The sequence below is a fragment of the Myotis myotis genome, unplaced genomic scaffold (assembly GCF_014108235.1).
Source record: "Myotis myotis isolate mMyoMyo1 unplaced genomic scaffold, mMyoMyo1.p scaffold_m19_p_46, whole genome shotgun sequence".
NCBI classification, from domain to species: Eukaryota; Metazoa; Chordata; class Mammalia; order Chiroptera; family Vespertilionidae; genus Myotis; species Myotis myotis.
In genome coordinates, this window is record NW_023416353.1 from 1,237,765 (window position 1) to 1,254,167 (window position 16,403).

At 43.2% G+C, this 16,403-nt stretch overlaps 1 protein-coding gene across 8 annotated transcripts in view; it reads right to left on the minus strand.

The window, feature by feature from the left end:
• Positions 1–16,403, minus strand: part of NMT2 (N-myristoyltransferase 2) — a 98,640-nt gene that overhangs the window by 46,629 nt on the left and 35,608 nt on the right. For 5 of the 8 annotated variants that reach the window (XM_036307281.1, XM_036307277.1, XM_036307278.1 and 2 more), the window contains exons 2-8: positions 15,523–15,658; positions 11,420–11,564; positions 9,822–9,940; positions 9,635–9,726; positions 9,402–9,518; positions 7,692–7,862; positions 6,016–6,124 (exon numbers count right to left, since the gene is read on the minus strand). In XM_036307281.1, the coding sequence (XP_036163174.1) occupies positions 6,016–6,124; positions 7,692–7,862; positions 9,402–9,518; positions 9,635–9,726; positions 9,822–9,940; positions 11,420–11,564; positions 15,523–15,658 (889 nt within the window). Of the gene's footprint in view, positions 1–6,015; positions 6,125–7,691; positions 7,863–9,401; positions 9,519–9,634; positions 9,727–9,821; positions 9,941–11,419; positions 11,565–12,168; positions 13,595–15,090; positions 15,134–15,522; positions 15,659–16,403 lie in introns of those variants that run through there. The other 3 variants (XM_036307279.1, XM_036307280.1, XM_036307283.1) reach the window with 2 other exon arrangements.

The following is a 16,403-nucleotide window of genomic DNA, read 5'->3' on the forward strand; positions in this document are numbered from 1 at the left end:
CCCCCACCCCGAAGGGTGTGTGACCAGCTGCAAACAGCCATCATCCCCTCACCCAGACTGGCCAGGCACCCCAGTGGGGACCCCCACCCTGATCCAGGACACCCTTCAGGGCAAACCAGCCAGCCCCACCCATGCACCAGGCCTCTATCCTATATAGTAAAAGGGTAATATGCCTCCCAGCACCGGGATCAGCGTGACAGGGGGCAGCACCCAAACCCCCTGATCGCCCTGCAGCTCTGTGTGTGACAGGGTGCAGCACCCTAACCCCCTGATTGGCCCTGCTCTGTGTGTGATAGGGGGCGGGGCCCCCCCCCCCCGCCCCAAGCCCCGCCCCACCCCCCACGGGCCCTGCTCTGTGTGTGACAGGGTAGAGCCATAACCTCCCCATTGGCCCTGCCCTGAGTGTGAGAGTGGCGGTGCCCCAACCACCTGATCGGCCCTGCTCTGTGGGTGTTAGAGGGCGGCGCCCCAACCCCCCCCCCCCCCCCCCGGGCCCTGCTCTGTGTGTGATGGGGTAGAGCCATAACCTCCCCATTGGCCCTGCCATGAGTGTGACAGGGGGCGGTGCCCCAACTCCCCTGTCGGCCCTACTCTGTGAGTGACAGGGGGAGCTCCTCAACCCCCTGATGGGCCCTGCTCTGTGCATGACAGGGGGGAGCTCCCCAACCCCCTGATGGGCCCTGCTCTGTGCGTGACGGGGGGGAGCTCCCCAACCCCCTGATGGGCCCTGCTCTGTGCGTGACGGGGGGCAGTGCCCCAACCCCCTGATTGGCCCTGCTCTGTGCGTGACAGGGGGTGGCGCCACAACCTCCCCATCGACTCTGCCTTGAGTGTGACAGGGGGCGGTGCCCCAACCCCCCAATCGGCCCTGCTCTGAGCCCAACCAGGGGCTGCACCTAGGGATTGGGCCTGCCCTCTGCCACCCGGGAGCAGGCCTAAGCCAGCAGGTCGTTATCTCCCGAGGGCACAGGCCGGTCTGAGGGACCCCCCCTTCCCCCGAGTGCACAAATTTTTGTGCACCGGGCCTCTAGTCCTATATAATAAAAGGGTAATATGCAAATTGACCTTAACAACAGAATGACCAGGAACAATTGGTTGCTATAATGCGCACTGACCACCAGGAGGCAGACGCTCAACACAGGAGCTGCCTCTTGGTGGTCAGTGCGTTTCCACAGGGGGAGCACCGCTCAGCCAGAAGCCGGCTCATGGCTGGCCAACACAGCGGTGGTAGCAGGAGCCTCTCCCACTTCCGCAACAGCACTAAGGACATCCGACTGCCAGCGTAGGCCCGCCTAAGCCAGCAGGTGGACATCCCCTGAGGGGTCCCAGACTGCGAAAGGGTGCAGGCCTCTAGTAAAAAAAACATAAGGTCCTAAGAAATTGGGGGAGAATATTTACTTTTGCTGACCAACAATGGCTTATGGATCCCAGGGCCTAAACTTGCTTCTTTCTGACATCGTGAAGTTACATACTCTTCAAAAAAAAAAAAATCTAGAGAAGCATGAAATAAAATTTAAAATGTAAACCAGAAACACTCAAATTTTAGCTGTTGTCTTCAGAAAGAGATGGGAAGAACACAAAGCTTAGATAAAAATGGTAGCTGGCATAATCTGAAAGAAGGAAGCGGTAATGTTTTCTGAGTGTGCAATAAAACACAAAAACTATTTTCCAGTTACTAAGGAAATCTTAAATTTCACCAGCAAATTCTTATCTCAATCAGACTTACTTTCCCACAGTCCAACTAATATGCATTACTCATTGGACTCTGTATATGAAATGTGTGTAACATCTGCTTATACGGGCATAAGGAAATAAAGCTCAGAGTCTATCAAAAAACAGAAGCAGTGTCGTATGTCAGACTATGAGACATGTCTGTTTTAGAGGCAAGATCCCAGAGTGGAGATGTAAGCAGTGATTATGGTTATTTATTTGATTTAAAAAAGGAGCAGTAGGACACTAAATACTAAAAGAAATAAAAAATAAAAAATAAATCGTCTACTGCTACTAAATCTAGAACATCTTGTGTGTCTTCACATATCTTCAGAGGTGTGTCCTTGCAACACAGCAGAAAGCTGGGAGATTAATCTGAATCCTGTTCTTTATCTGTTTCTTAAAAGTCTAACAAAAAGAATCAAACTTTGTTTGGAAATGCTCACAAACCAGCATTTAAAGGGTAGAAAAATACATTAGTCTTGGAGAAACCTTAGTGTTTGAGTTAGCAATAGTTAATGGCATGGGCTCCTGCATAGTTCTGTCCTGACTTTAAACCTCTAGGCACATGAGTCTGGTGTTTCCATGTCCTCTTTTGCAAAACAGGGTAAGGGACCTGCCCACCTATGACTGTTCTAAATAAATCAATAAATAAATGAGACTACAGATGTGCAATGTCTAGCATGATGCTGGCCACAATGAATGTTAACTCGCATTCAGAAGTCTACAAAAAAGACATAAAGCAGCACCGTAAGCAGAAACAGTAATAATGAATCAAAAAATAAGACATCCACAGGGCAAAAGTTGCACTCAACAAAGTTGTTCTCTTTAGGCTTAATAATACAAACCTACTCTTAAATAACGTGATTGCTAGCAGTGGCAGCATCCATCTGGGCCTGTGAGGGAGGAGGTCTGTTGTACGCTGCATTGTCCAGCTTCTAACTCAAGAGACTGCTGTCGGCACCTTCCAATTTTCCAAATTCTGTACTTTCATCTCTTCTACCCCCTCTTTTTTCTCATTTATTTACTCTTTATCTTTCTTCCCTTCTCTATGACTGGAACATGCCAATGAGAGCTGTTTGGACCTTGACAATCGTCCTTTCCTGTTTTAACCAACACTCTAATGACTATACAGAGAGACATGTGGTAGGACTGAGCAATGATGCCCCCACAAGAGGTGTGTTAGAGTTGATTGCATAAGTAAAGAGATCTAACAAGCAAAAAAATGGAAGTCTGGGGCCTGCATACCAAGACCACCACTTATTAATGACACGCCCTATCTAAGTGTTACATTTCACAAGCCTCGGCCTTTTCATCTGTAAAATGGGGATAAGAAGTACCAACTTCAAAAGGTTATTGTAAGAATCCTACCCTATATAATAAAACCCTAATATGCGAATCGACCGAACGGCGGAACGCTATGACGTGCACTGACCACCAGGGGGTAGACGCTCAATGCAGGAGCTGCCCCTGGTAGTCAGTGTGCTCCCATGGGGCTCTCATCGTCCAGCACCACTCAGCCAGAAGCGGGGCTCACAGCTGGCGAGAGCCTCTCCTGCCTCCACTGCAGGCAGGTGGTAAGGAGTGAGGGGTCCCGGACTATGAGAGCCCCGGACTGTGAGAGGGATGTCTGACTGTGGGTCTAAGCTGGCAGGCAGACATCCCCCAAGGGGTCCCGGACTGCGAGAGGGTGCAGGCTGGGCTGAGGAAACACATACACACACACACACACACACACACACACACACACACACTGTGAGCACGCACACTGCACAAATTTCATGCACCGGGCCTCTAGTATACTGAATAACATATGTGAGAACCCTTTATAACTAGTTTATTGGGGAAATAAAAACCAATTCCTGACCAGTGACTTTTATCAACTGTTATCTGTGTTGATTAATTCTTGTTCAAAAACATAAAGGCTAATGGACAAAGTCAAGTCAAAAAGACAAAATATTGTTAGCAGCTCAAATTCTAATCATCCTGAATAAGCCCATGATAGGTACTAAAACTCCTTATTCTTCATTCCATTTTGGGCAACCTACATGTAAGTGGGCACTTTCCTTAGATACAAACTGGAGTGCCTTAGTCAACAAGCTGAAATCTGGGGAGACCAAAGTGGAAGAGCATTAGCCTCTCGTGAGAAAAGCAGGAGAGCTTCAAGTTTTAAATTCAACTGACAGGTAGCAAAGCAGTTAACAACTGGCAAGGGGGACGTTGAGAATGAACAGTGCCTACTGAGGGCGTGTTTTATCTCAGCTGGGTGTGGTGCCCTTTTTTCTCACTGCCATCTGTGCCCCTGTGACTGTGCTGCTCAGTTGCTCTGGGTCTTGGCCATTACCATAAACTGTTTCTAGTTTCAAAAGAATCAGTAAATACTGATCGTCATGGCAACAGTGTGACCTCTCTGAACATCTTCCTATTTCTTCATTTCCTTTTTGCCCCATAGCTGGAGAGGCCTGCTCCTTCCTCCCCAGGCTGTGTGCACCCTCCTTCTTCATGTCACTGAGTTTTTTATTTCCATCTGCTCTGATCTACACTGCCCCTCCCTGCTAAGCCTCACAGAGAGGCAGTGAGCTCATTAGTCCGAGCCCCACTTCTGTAACAGCAGCTAAGACAGAGGGAAGAACATGCTTCTGATCCCACTGCCAGGTCGTGAAGCCCAAGAAAGAGGACCCTGACACTTCCAACACCTGCTTTCCTTCAGCTCCACTTCTCTCCTTATTAAGTTCTGCCTAAGGTCAGACATTAGGTGATTCTCGTCTATTATCAGAAAAAAGACATCAATTCTGCAGCCACTGATTACCTGCATTTGGCAAACACATAACTGGCCAAAAGGCAAAAAGAACTGGAGTGTGCTGCACCAAGAATAGTCACAGTTCGAGAGGAACATGGCTATATTCTACATGACTCCCTCAACCAAGTTAAAATATCGACTAAACTGCTTTGTAAATACCCCCAAGACAGAATAACTCTGAAGAAATCCAACTTCAAACAAAAGATCCCATCTGTGGCAGAGAGATTCTAGATGCCTCCTGGTACTCACACCCTGGGGATCACTCCTCTGAAGTGCGGGTGGACCTGTGGCTGGTGTCTAGCCAATGGGACGTGGCGACAGAGACTGGACGCCACTTTTGTGAATTGGGAGTAAGGTTCTAATGTCCATCTGCTAAGAGAGTTGCTATGCATGCTCTCCTCACTGGTTCTGATGAACAAGCTGCCATGTTGTGAGCCCCCGTGGGGAGAACCCCATGTGGCAAAGAACTGATGGCGGCCAGGGCGGACAGTCAGCAAGGAACTGAGCCCTCGTCCAGCTGCCCGCGAGGAACTCAAGCCTGACAACAGCCATGTGAGCTTGGACGTGGATCCATCCCTGCAGGTTTCCGGGTGAGACCTGGCTGACGCCTTGGTGGCAGCTTCATGAGAGACCCTGAAGCAGAGGCCTCAGCTAGCTGTGCCTTCATTCCTGGCCCACAGAACTGGGAGACAGTAAAGGTTTTGTTTTAAGCTGCTACATTTGTAGTCATTTGTTACACAGCAATAGATAACTAATACACCATCCAACCCAAGATGGTAAACACTTAAATTTTTACAATAGAATATTACTCAGCAATAAAAAAGAATGAAATGTTGTCATTTGCAACAACATGGGTGGACCCAGAAAGTATTATGATAAGTGGAATAGTCAGAGAAAGACAAATACCGAACGATTTCACTTATATGTGGAATCTAAAAAACAAAGCCAATAACAAATGAATAAATTAAACAAAACAGCTTATAGAAATAAGCTGATGTTTGCCAAAGGGGAGAGTGTTGAGGGGATGGATGAAATTAAAACAAAAAGTTTAAATAATAAGAACAAATACATTTTCCCCTATTAAAATACAGACAATTTTTCATGTTGGGAATTTGCTAGTTTAAAAAGATGATAATTTATTTATAAGACATTATTTCCTCTCCCAGGTCTCTCCTTTTAACATCATACCTTAGTTCCATTGCGTTAAGATTTCATCAGAAGCCTGAAACTTTTCTTCCCTTTTACTTAACAAACCATAAGTACTCAAAATTTCAAAACTTACGTCGAGTTTAATCCCATCCAACCAAAAACTGAACAACTTAGATTTAAAATACAAATTGGTATTTCTAAGTGAACTTCCTTATTTTTCCTCACCCCTGAATTCTATGCAGACCTTTTAGCTACCTATTCATATCTTCAGACACATAAGCCAGTTTTTTAGACTCCTGCAAATAATTCTTTTCTACATTGAAAGTCTTGAAAAACTGCAAATTGTTTTTACTTACATCGGGAAGTCTGTACAGCTTCATTGTTCTCTGTAAAGTCATGTTTCTACTCAAGTGAGAAAATTTCACTTCTACCAATTTTCTGGGGTTTAGTGACCGATGCCAGTATCTGGAATACAATAAAGTTTGAAAGTCAGACTGATTTCTGACTCTCCAAGTTTTTACTCTGTCTAGCTCAGCTGTGGTAGAACATTTAATGAATACTTATGTTATGCCTGGCACAATGCTGGATGCGGTCCCTCTTCCAATGCAATTATTTCTTTCTTTATTTTACCAGTCATTTTTTACCTCTAAAACGTGCCCTGCATCCCTAGTTATGTCCCTCTGTAGTTTGTGATCTTTCATCTCTTTCAGTATAGAGGTATCTTAAAATTGTAAAAGTCTTATTAATAATGACCAGTTTGCATGTATTTCATAACCATCCCTGATTCTATAGAAAGCAACCCAAAAGTTTAAAAACTTGAAAATATTCCCCCTAAATTAGTACAGCCTTCATATTTATCTAACAAACAACCAATAAAACAACTTTTTTTTTCTTTTTTTAAAAGTTGGTTTCAGAGAGAGAGGAAGAGAGAGAGGGAGAGAGAGAGAGAGAAACATTGATCAGTTGTCTCCCATACACACCCTGATGGGGGACCAAACCCGCAACCAGGGCATGTGCTCCAACTGGGAATCAAACTGGCAACCTTTAGCGCACAGGCCAACACCCAACTAATTGAGCCACACCAACCAGGGGAAGAAAACAACTTTTTGAGAAATGAGCTTAGATTTCTTAAGTGATCCCAGTTTAGGTACTGGGCTAAATGATTTGTATTAACATGTACCTATAAGTACCAAGCGCTACCCAATTGCGCCACAAGAGCTCCAATATGCACCTGTAAAGTCTTATTTATCCTGTTTATTTATGAATAATTTCATAGGACATAGTAATTTTATGTTTTAATTTTTTAATACTATATTTACCTGAAGTTTCATTTTATTTGAATAAATGAAAATAGTGGAGAAAGAGAAACTGATTCTTCAGAAACAGGTTAGTCAAGTGACAACCTGACACTCAATTTTCTCCCTGGATTAACCTCTGGAAGCTTGGTAAGAGCAGACTGAGTCATAAAATCAGAGCTTATACCTTTTCTTATTTTTAGCAAACAAGAATGTCTAGGCTTTTTTACCAGACATTTGGAACAGCACTGCAGAGCACGTATAAGACTGAGTGTTAGAGGAGAAAAGGAAATGGTACCACCCTGGATATTTCCACATCACGATACCCAGGGTTTCTCTATGTGTTTTTCCTGTAATGTATACCATTAGGGCATAACTGGGTCACCCACATGCAGAATCAGATAAGATGTTGCTCTGGATATAACACAATCCCCAGGACCCCTGAGAGGTGCCTCGACCAGACCAGACCTTCCAGTCTTTCAAATGGAAGAGACACTGAAATACAGCTCCAGATCGTTGGCATACAAGTGGCTGTACGGTAACTGGAAAGAAGACTGGATTCAGTGGTTCTTGCTTCTAGTCTCCATCTCTGCTATCAACCAACTACATAATCACAGGTCAGCCAAAATCCCTCTGAGCTACACAACTCACAAGTGAGAATAACACTTCCAGCAACAGGGTAGAAAGGCTCCATGTTTAGGTACAGGAAAGATGCAAGGTAAGGGTGTTGCTATTACCTGCATGTGGCCACTGGCTTTGGAAGAACCACGCCAGCAGTATAAACGGCCTGGAAAATCCCTTCCAGGTTCACTCTTCTAGTTATTTCTCGAATTAACACTGGGGCTACCCGTTTTGATCTCAATTTTTTATGAACACAAAGAAAGTTGATTTCCACCATCTTCTTCACACTACGAAATAAAGAAAATCAGAGCAAACATAAGATGAACGTGTTTTTTAAAATAAGACAACACCCATAAAATTTCAAAGAATAAAAACGGAAAGACCTTATATCTAATATTAAAGAAATATATTCTTTCCTCGAGACCAGTGGTCGGCAAACTCATTAGTCAACAGAGCCAAATATCAACAGTACAATGATTGAAATTTCTTTTGAGAGCCAAATTTTTTAAACTTAAACTATATAGGTAGGTACATTGTTATTAACTTAATTAGGGTACTCCTAAGGTTTAGGAAGAGCCACACTCAAGGGGCCCAAGAGCCGCATGTGGCTTGTGAGCCGCAGTTTGCTGACCATGGCTCTAGACCAGCAGGGCAAACTACGGCCCGCGGCTTATTTGAAATGAATAAAACTATTGAAAAAAAAGACTGTACCCTTTTATGTAATGATGTTTACTTTGAATTTATATTAGTTCACACAAACACTCCATCCATGCTTTTGTTCCGGCCCTCTGGTCTAGTTTAAGAACCCATTGTGGCCCTCAAGTCAAAAAGTTTGCCCACCCCTGCTCTAGACATTTCACAAATTCAGACCGATTCACTATTTCCCATACACCCCTACTTTATAACTCTAGACTACAGAGATGCAAATCTCTTATTCGAAATAAATTTTAGGACTTTGTTTGAAGTTTTTTAAAAGTTTTTGGTTTAGAAACTGGACCTGAGGTGCCTCAGAGTTTCTCTATGTGTTTTTCCTGTAATGTATACAATTATGGCATCACTGGTCACCCACATGCAGAATCTGATAAGATGTTGCTCTGGATATAATGCAATCCCCAGGACCCCTGAGAGGTGCCTCGACCAGACCAGACCTGGTGCTATTCTGATCTACACTAAACCTTCTAGAGCTCCAAAGCCCATTCCCGAGTATGCAGGTATGCAAGCATTTCATTCAGCACACAGCATTCCTTGGGAGAAAATGTTTTTTAGCAGCAAACAACCCATTGTATTGAAAGGTAAAACGATCTATTATGCAATAGATCTTTGACTTTCAAGAGCTGGGTCTTTGACTTTCTAGACTGAAGACCCAGAGCAAAAATACAACACATACTTATCCTATGAAAGAGAAAGACTTTTAAAAAACCTCTCCTAAAACTTTCTAAAGTAATTTCCCCAGAAATAAATCTAAAATACCTATTTATAGCTTTATTTATTCCGCTACATTCATATACACAAGCACATGTATGTTCATATATGTACACAAACATATCTCTGTGTGGGCATGTATGAGACTGAGAAGCAGAGGAATAAAAAGAGAGTTGTCCTTTTTGTTGTTCACAAACCAATGTTTAAAAAATTAATAGACTTTATTTTTTAGAGCAGTTTTAAGTTCAAAAGTGAGCAGAATGTGCAGAGTTCCCACATACCCTCCCCCCATAACCTCCCCTCTCTCAATAGCCTGGATTAAGTCACTTTTAAAAGCCTTTTATAATTGCAATCCTTGAAAAAGCAACACATCAAAACTGACACGGGCAAACTTTCATATGTACCTGTCGTAAATCCGAATATTTGCTGGGATGGCACTTATGAACCCTACCAGTTTTTTGTTCGAAGACACTCTGACTCCACAGTGCCACTGAAGAAGCCAGCCTGGGGGACGCAGAGCCCTGAAGTTAACATAGGCAAGGAAAACAGGGGCCAGTTAGTGTCCAAGAATACAGGGACAGACAGAGACGCACCAGCCCGCCGCCCCACCACGGCCCGTGAGGCCAGCAAGACTCACCACAGCAGGAACTCGGGCGAATAGTCAAACCGGAACATGTTGTCATCGTCCTCTACGTAATTCTCATTTAACAAGGTGTACAACTCCTTGAGCTGCAAGACCAAACAGGTGTGGGTTTATGGTGCTCAGAACCCACTCAGAAGCAATCCGCATGAACTCAAGTGTTGAATTTGAGCGTTTTACTCACCACTTCTGCATTACCCAAATCTAACGTGTCCCACATAAAGCCCTGTGGCAAGGAGTACGGTTCTTGGCGCACATTGTCTTTATCTGCTTCAATTGCACCATGAGATGTTATCACTTCATCTGAAGAGGAGAGAATAGAAGACAAAAAGAGAGAATATTCAGTTACAAAACATTCTGACGATCCAAAATGGTCCGTTACATAAAATAAAACCATGTTTAGGGCCCTTGGGGTTAATATAATCATTAACATACTATTATTTCAGCTTCTTCTAGAATGAAAAAGGGTGGCTAGGTAGTGGTGGCGAATAACAGCTATTTCACCACTAAAAGGAGAAATCCTCTGTCATACAATGACAAAGTGTACAATGAAATGATGGTGATTTCTGTCTCGACCCCGAGATTACAGATTAATTATACAGCAAGCACCATGGGAGACAACAGAGGTTTGATGACCGACTTTTATTCTGCACTTCAAGTAATTGGAGGAGGGGGGGATAGGGGACGGAGTGAGGGGAGAAGGCTGCAGTGACCTCTGACCACTTCCAGCAAAATCTAAAATTAATTTCAGAACTGTTACTATCTCTCTACCTGGATTGCTGGCAGCACAGTTCAAGTCATCGATGTCTTAGCAATTTCCACAAAGGTGCCCTTTTCCCATTTCTTCCCTGCAGTTTCCCAATGTAGCTGGGATAAAACCCAGACTCCGACCATGGTACTGCCTGCCTGGCCCCCTGGGACCCCCACCCGGCCCAGCGCCCAGGCTTAGCCACACTGACTGCCCTCATGCTGGCCCCAGCTCAGAGCCCTCGCAAGGCCCTCCCATGCTCTTCACTCGGCTGGCCACTTAAATTTTTTCAGATATAAGTTTACACATAGCTTTCTCACAGCATCCTTCCCTGACTAAAGCTTTTTCCTACCTGGAGTATATCCTCCTCCCAACCCCTACCTGGCCACCACTTACCCTACTCTCATGCCCCTATTTCCCCAATCTGTACCCCGGTGCCTGGCATTTAATAACAAACACACAACAAATATCTGCTAAATATAATTCAGCCATAAAAAAAGAAGGAAATCATGCCATTTGGACAACATGGATGGACCTTGAAGGTGTTATGCTAAGTGAAAAAAGTCAGACAGAGAAAGACAAATTACCATATGATCTCACTTATATGTGGAATCTAAAAAAATAGGAAAACCAAAACAAACTCATGGATACAGCAAACAGATTGGAGGTTGTCAGAGGTAGGAGACGGAGGGTGGAGAAGTGGGTAAAGGGAGTCAAAAGGTACAAACTTTCAGTTATAAGATAAATAAGTCCTTTAATTATAGCATGGTGACTATAATTCATAATATATTACATATTTGAAAGTTTGCTAAGAGAATAAATCTTAAAAGTTCTCATTACAAAAACAATTCTGTAACTATGTGTGGTGATGGATATTAACTTTTAAGAAGAAAAGTATTACTTTTGTATAAATTTCTAACCTGTGGTATGAAACAAGTTATATAAGTGAAATAAAGTCTCTTTTGTGTTTTTTGATTGTTGTTAACCCAGCTTTGTTCTGCGGAGGGCGGGAGGAGAAAGGCAGAAAAGCTTACTTAGTTTGGGTACCGGCTGTGTGTCCCAAAACTGGTATCTGTGTTTGGCAGCCTCACCGATGTTCCTGGTGGGGCCCTGGCACGCCGACAACAGCTCCATTGCTCTCTGGATGTCCTGCAGCTTCTGCACTGGTATGGCAGGATTCTGCAACAGCAAAGACACACAGACACAGACTGTGAGGAAGCTTCCGCCACTCCAACACGGGCAGAGACACGTGCATCTGCCTTGGAGACTACAACACCGGAAAACGAGCAGTCTTCCTCTAAAGCTGGTCAGGGCCCTGGCCTCACGTATGCTAACACATTAAAATGTAAGCAATATTCTGTTAAAGATAACCACGGCTCTATAGTTTTACTGGGGCTCTGACAGTCTGGGAAATCTACAGTAAATAGAACTACCCTTCACTCTAGTTTCCCAACCATCTGCAAATGGCCTTGACCGTTACTCATCTGAGCGGAGCAGCAAAAAGGGGTGACATGCAACACATGCATTACTGTCATTCGGCAGCCAGCCAGCCACTAGCCTTGCTTTTATTGTCGGGGTTAATGCTCTGCAGTAGCAATGTGGGCACAAAGGAAATAACTTCCAGGATGGAAACTATGCAGACAAGTTCATTAAGAAGAAGAACGAACGGAATCTGAATTTAGTGCGAGCTGGGAAGAAAGTGAATCAGGAAAGGAAACCTCTAGGGATGCCTTCCTCCTGGACCACACCCCCCTCTCCTCACCCTGACACCCCGGAAACAAACCTTCCAACAAGGACCAGCAGTGTCCTCTGGGAATTCAAATCAGGGGCCACCCTAGCCTGTTCGAAACTAAACTCCTTTTTATAAGGTAAAAACCTATTTCCAGTCTATAAAGTTGACAATACCTTTAAATTCTAAAGTTCCTTCCTCAAAGCCAATATTTCTGTCATCTGAAGATTCCCCAGCTCTTTTTTTGTAAAGTCCCTCAACTAATGTCACACTGCCTGCAAAATGAAACTATTCTCGAAATTAGAGAATGAATAGTATGTAGGACTGAATATGGATATTGGGTTTGCCATATGCTTTTGATGCCATCCAAAGAATGCTAGCTCTTCACTGCAGTTCAGAAGGGGTTATAAGGAGTTTCAGAGCCCTTAGGCTGCCTGTATGCCAACACACCATGGACACCAAGGAAAGGGACCACTGACCCTCAATGGTGTGTAAACAGTAGCTCTGAACTTCTGCTCAACTTTGACCCTCATGTGTGTGGTCTGGAGCAAATCTTCTAACCTGGACGCTTACTTGTTTGGCCAGGTACAAAACGGGGTTAATTTAATACAGACTGTCCTGTGTTGCTTTGCTCACTGGATTCCCTTAAGATTTTTGCCACCAACGTGATTCAAGGAAACAAAGTGCTGGACTCTAACCAGAGGTAGGTTATAGTCTTAACATTTTCCCTTATAAGTCTAACAGCATCAGCCAGGACTGCCACGAGTTTTGTAAGTTGTTTATCTTTTATTTTGACTAAAGTCTAAATCATAAGGGACATAACTCAATTACACATATTAATTTAACAAAATACTTTTGCTGTTCTAAAAAGGCTAGTGCATGTCTTAATTTCTCATTTGCATCTCTTTGGAACCTCCAACATAAAGTAACTAGTTTCTAGCAAAGTGAAAATCTATAGTCAAATGGACCCTCAGAAGCACAGCCTGTTAGGAGACCTATGCCCCAAACAGGAACTAAGAGCACAGCACATCAGCTAATAGTGCTTGAACATGTGCCCATTTATCTTTAAAAAGGCAGAGTAGAACCCACTCTTTCAGAACAGACCTCTAGTGTCTTCCCTGAACTTGTCATAGTAGTTCTTCCTCCCTAATGCGAGTTAAATCCCCTAACACTAACGTAGCAAACTGCAACTATTTTATAAGAAATACGAGTCAGCATCTTTGTGCCAAAGGAGCCAATGCTATCCATTAAGAGGCACTGAGAGTGCTTTCTACTCGCCTAATTAGCCTCAATGGGTTGACCAGTAGTGTTTACATGAAATCGCCATTTATGAATTAATTCCATTGGGATTAATTTATATCCCAGTAGCATATGATTAATTTAAATGCTTTCTTAAAGTAGATTAAAGTAAGCACAATTTTCAAATCCATGGTGACAAAGCAGTAAGGAAAACTCAGCTAGGATAACTTCTTAAACCTAGCCATCCACCTTCAGTAGTAGCACCACCTGGGGAGGAATGAATTAGTGTTAGGAAAGGTGAGAATGTATACCAACCCACATTAGCTTCCCACTAAATATGCCTAAGAGAGTCAGGCAGGCCTCTTTTCCTCCTTATCTGCTCCTGTGATATAAGCACAACAACTGTTCTCTTCACCTATTATTTTCCAAATATAATACTTGGAAAATCTACAAGAACCCAGACAAATATTTCATTCTTGAGTGTACACCAGCATATTCTCTAAGCAGGGTCAACAGCAATTTACAGTGTTATCTAGAGCTGGCCATCAGCTTAAAAGAAATGAGCCTAACTTTGAAAAAATTCTATGGAGAACAGCCCACATTTAAACAATTTTAACTTATTCTTAATTTTAAAAAGAAAAGAATTTCTCTAACCATATAATGCTAACAGTTCCTCCAGCCTTGGCTGGCTCTAGTTTCTTATAAGTGACCAGAAACAGGGGGAGAGCTCAAAATAACTAGGTTTCAGAGATGAGAAGCTGATGGTGATGATAGAAGCAATAAGGAAATGGTCACAACTGCATATATGTGACACCGTGTTTATCTGACGAAGCAACGTTTAGAAATGTGAAAAAAAATCTTGCAAGCTTATGGTGTACCTTACATGAATTACCTTGGAAATTATGTCCGGTGGATAGAAAATTTATTACCTGAGAACCAAGGTGAAAAGCTAGGGGAGAAGACTCCATTTTCTTCTTACCCCACAAAGGCAATCAGGGGAAAACTGGGGCAATTAATTTTCCTTCTCAGTGATTCCTGGTCCTTAAGTGTAAAACAGGCAACAACAACAAAACTACCTGCAAGATTCACTTCACACGATACAATGCAAACAAACTTTGTACAAGAATAAAAATTTTAACCCCACAAAACTTGCATAATGGTTTATAACTGCCGGGTAGACAGAGTGCTTTATAATATAAAAACCATTTTGTAAAAATGATCTAATTATAACTTCAAAACAACCCTGTGAGTTGGGGAGAAGGCATCATCCCCATTTTGCAGATAAGGAAATGGGCTTAAAGAGGGGCGGAACCCTGTGCAAAGGCCAAGCTCGAGCGCCATGGGTCAGGACAGAGCCTGGGTTCCCCATGGCACCTCCTGAGCCCCTCCCATGACACACACTACACGCATCAAAATAGCTCTCTCTCATTATACTTCTAATTCTATCCCTGCGAATTTCTTGCATCAAGAAGGAAGGCTCTGTGCTTCGCAGGGCCCAGCACACAAGGCCTTTGTTCACAGCTAGGATGATTGGGGTTCGTTCTCCAGAAAGGGTGCCTGCCAGCTGCACCACCAGCTGTACCAATCTTCCAGCACAGTGCCCAGGCAGATAACTTCCAGTTTGGTTAAATGGGTGTTTCTTCAGGGAAAACATTAGGCACTATTTCCCACCCGTAGCAATGGAATTAAGAATGGCCACTGAAGACTGTTCTGATTCAAAGTCAACATAAGACTTACCCGTGGCTGCTCCCGCTGAAATCTGCTGCCAGATGATGTTGTGCTATTCAGATAATTAGACAGACACCCAGAAAAATTAAAATGTGAATATCTTCTGAACTAATAGTTATCAAATATCAAGTGTAACTTAAAAAAAAACACAGCCTAATAGCTCACACTGAGACTTTGTTCTATGATTATAACCTATATACTAATTTGCTGAGAAATATGCAGGCGGTATCCCAGTACACACAAAAGCACAAAATGTACCTCTCCGTTATCTGGGTGCAGACGTCAGATTTAAAAAGGCTTTAAGTACCCTCTGGTTCCTGTCACAGTACAGGCACAACAAAACCCTCACTACATCTCTGATCCAACAGGGGGCTAAGCTGCACAAACCTGCTCTCAAATGCATGCGGAACCACACAGATTAAAATAAAACAGGGCTCTCACTTTTGAAGGCTGTTGAATCTTAATCTCCTGGGAATCAGATGCGGAGTCTGACTTGGTGCCTCCGGAATTTGGTTTCTCCTTTTTTCTCTTCTGTTTCTTCTTCTTCTTTTTGGCGCCCAAGTCCCCTCTGGAACCTCTGTTAGGAAATTCACAGAGGGTAAAACAATAACAAATCATTATGTAAAATTAACCATTTAGAATAGTATATGTCATAATAGGGAAAAACTATGTTAGGATGTATGACATTGTGATTTATAAGAAATACACACACACACTTTAACAGCAGATAACTCACTTAATTTTCACTCCTTTTCAGTGTTAAAAAGCACTAACTTTATAATCCTTTGAAGTGCATATACATATTTTAAGGCATCCTGTATATATATTTGATTATATATATTTGGTTTTCATTGATGGTTCCTGGCCTACAGCTCCTAAAATCCTTGGAATTTCCTGGGTGATGAGCACTTAAAGCAGTGGTTCTCAACCTTGGCTGCACATTAGAATCACCTGGGAATCTTTTCAAAATCCTGATTTCTGGGCCTCATCCTCGGGAAATTCTGTTTCTTTGTTACTAATGTTGTGGCCCCACCCCATAACAAAGAAACAGAATTTCCGGAGGATGAGGCCCAGAAATCAGGATTTTAAAAAGATTCCCAGGTGATTCTACTGTGCACCCAAGGTTGAGAACCACTGGCTTAAAGATGTCTCTTATGTTAATGAGGTGACTTTTGGAAAGCACCTAAGTAAGGGCTGGTTGCCAAGAGAGTCAACCATGTGATTAGACGGTTGGAACTTTCAGTGCCAAACCCCAACCTCCGGGGATGAGAGAGGGGCAAGAGAATAGCCAATGATTTAATGGTCATGCCTATGTAATGAAA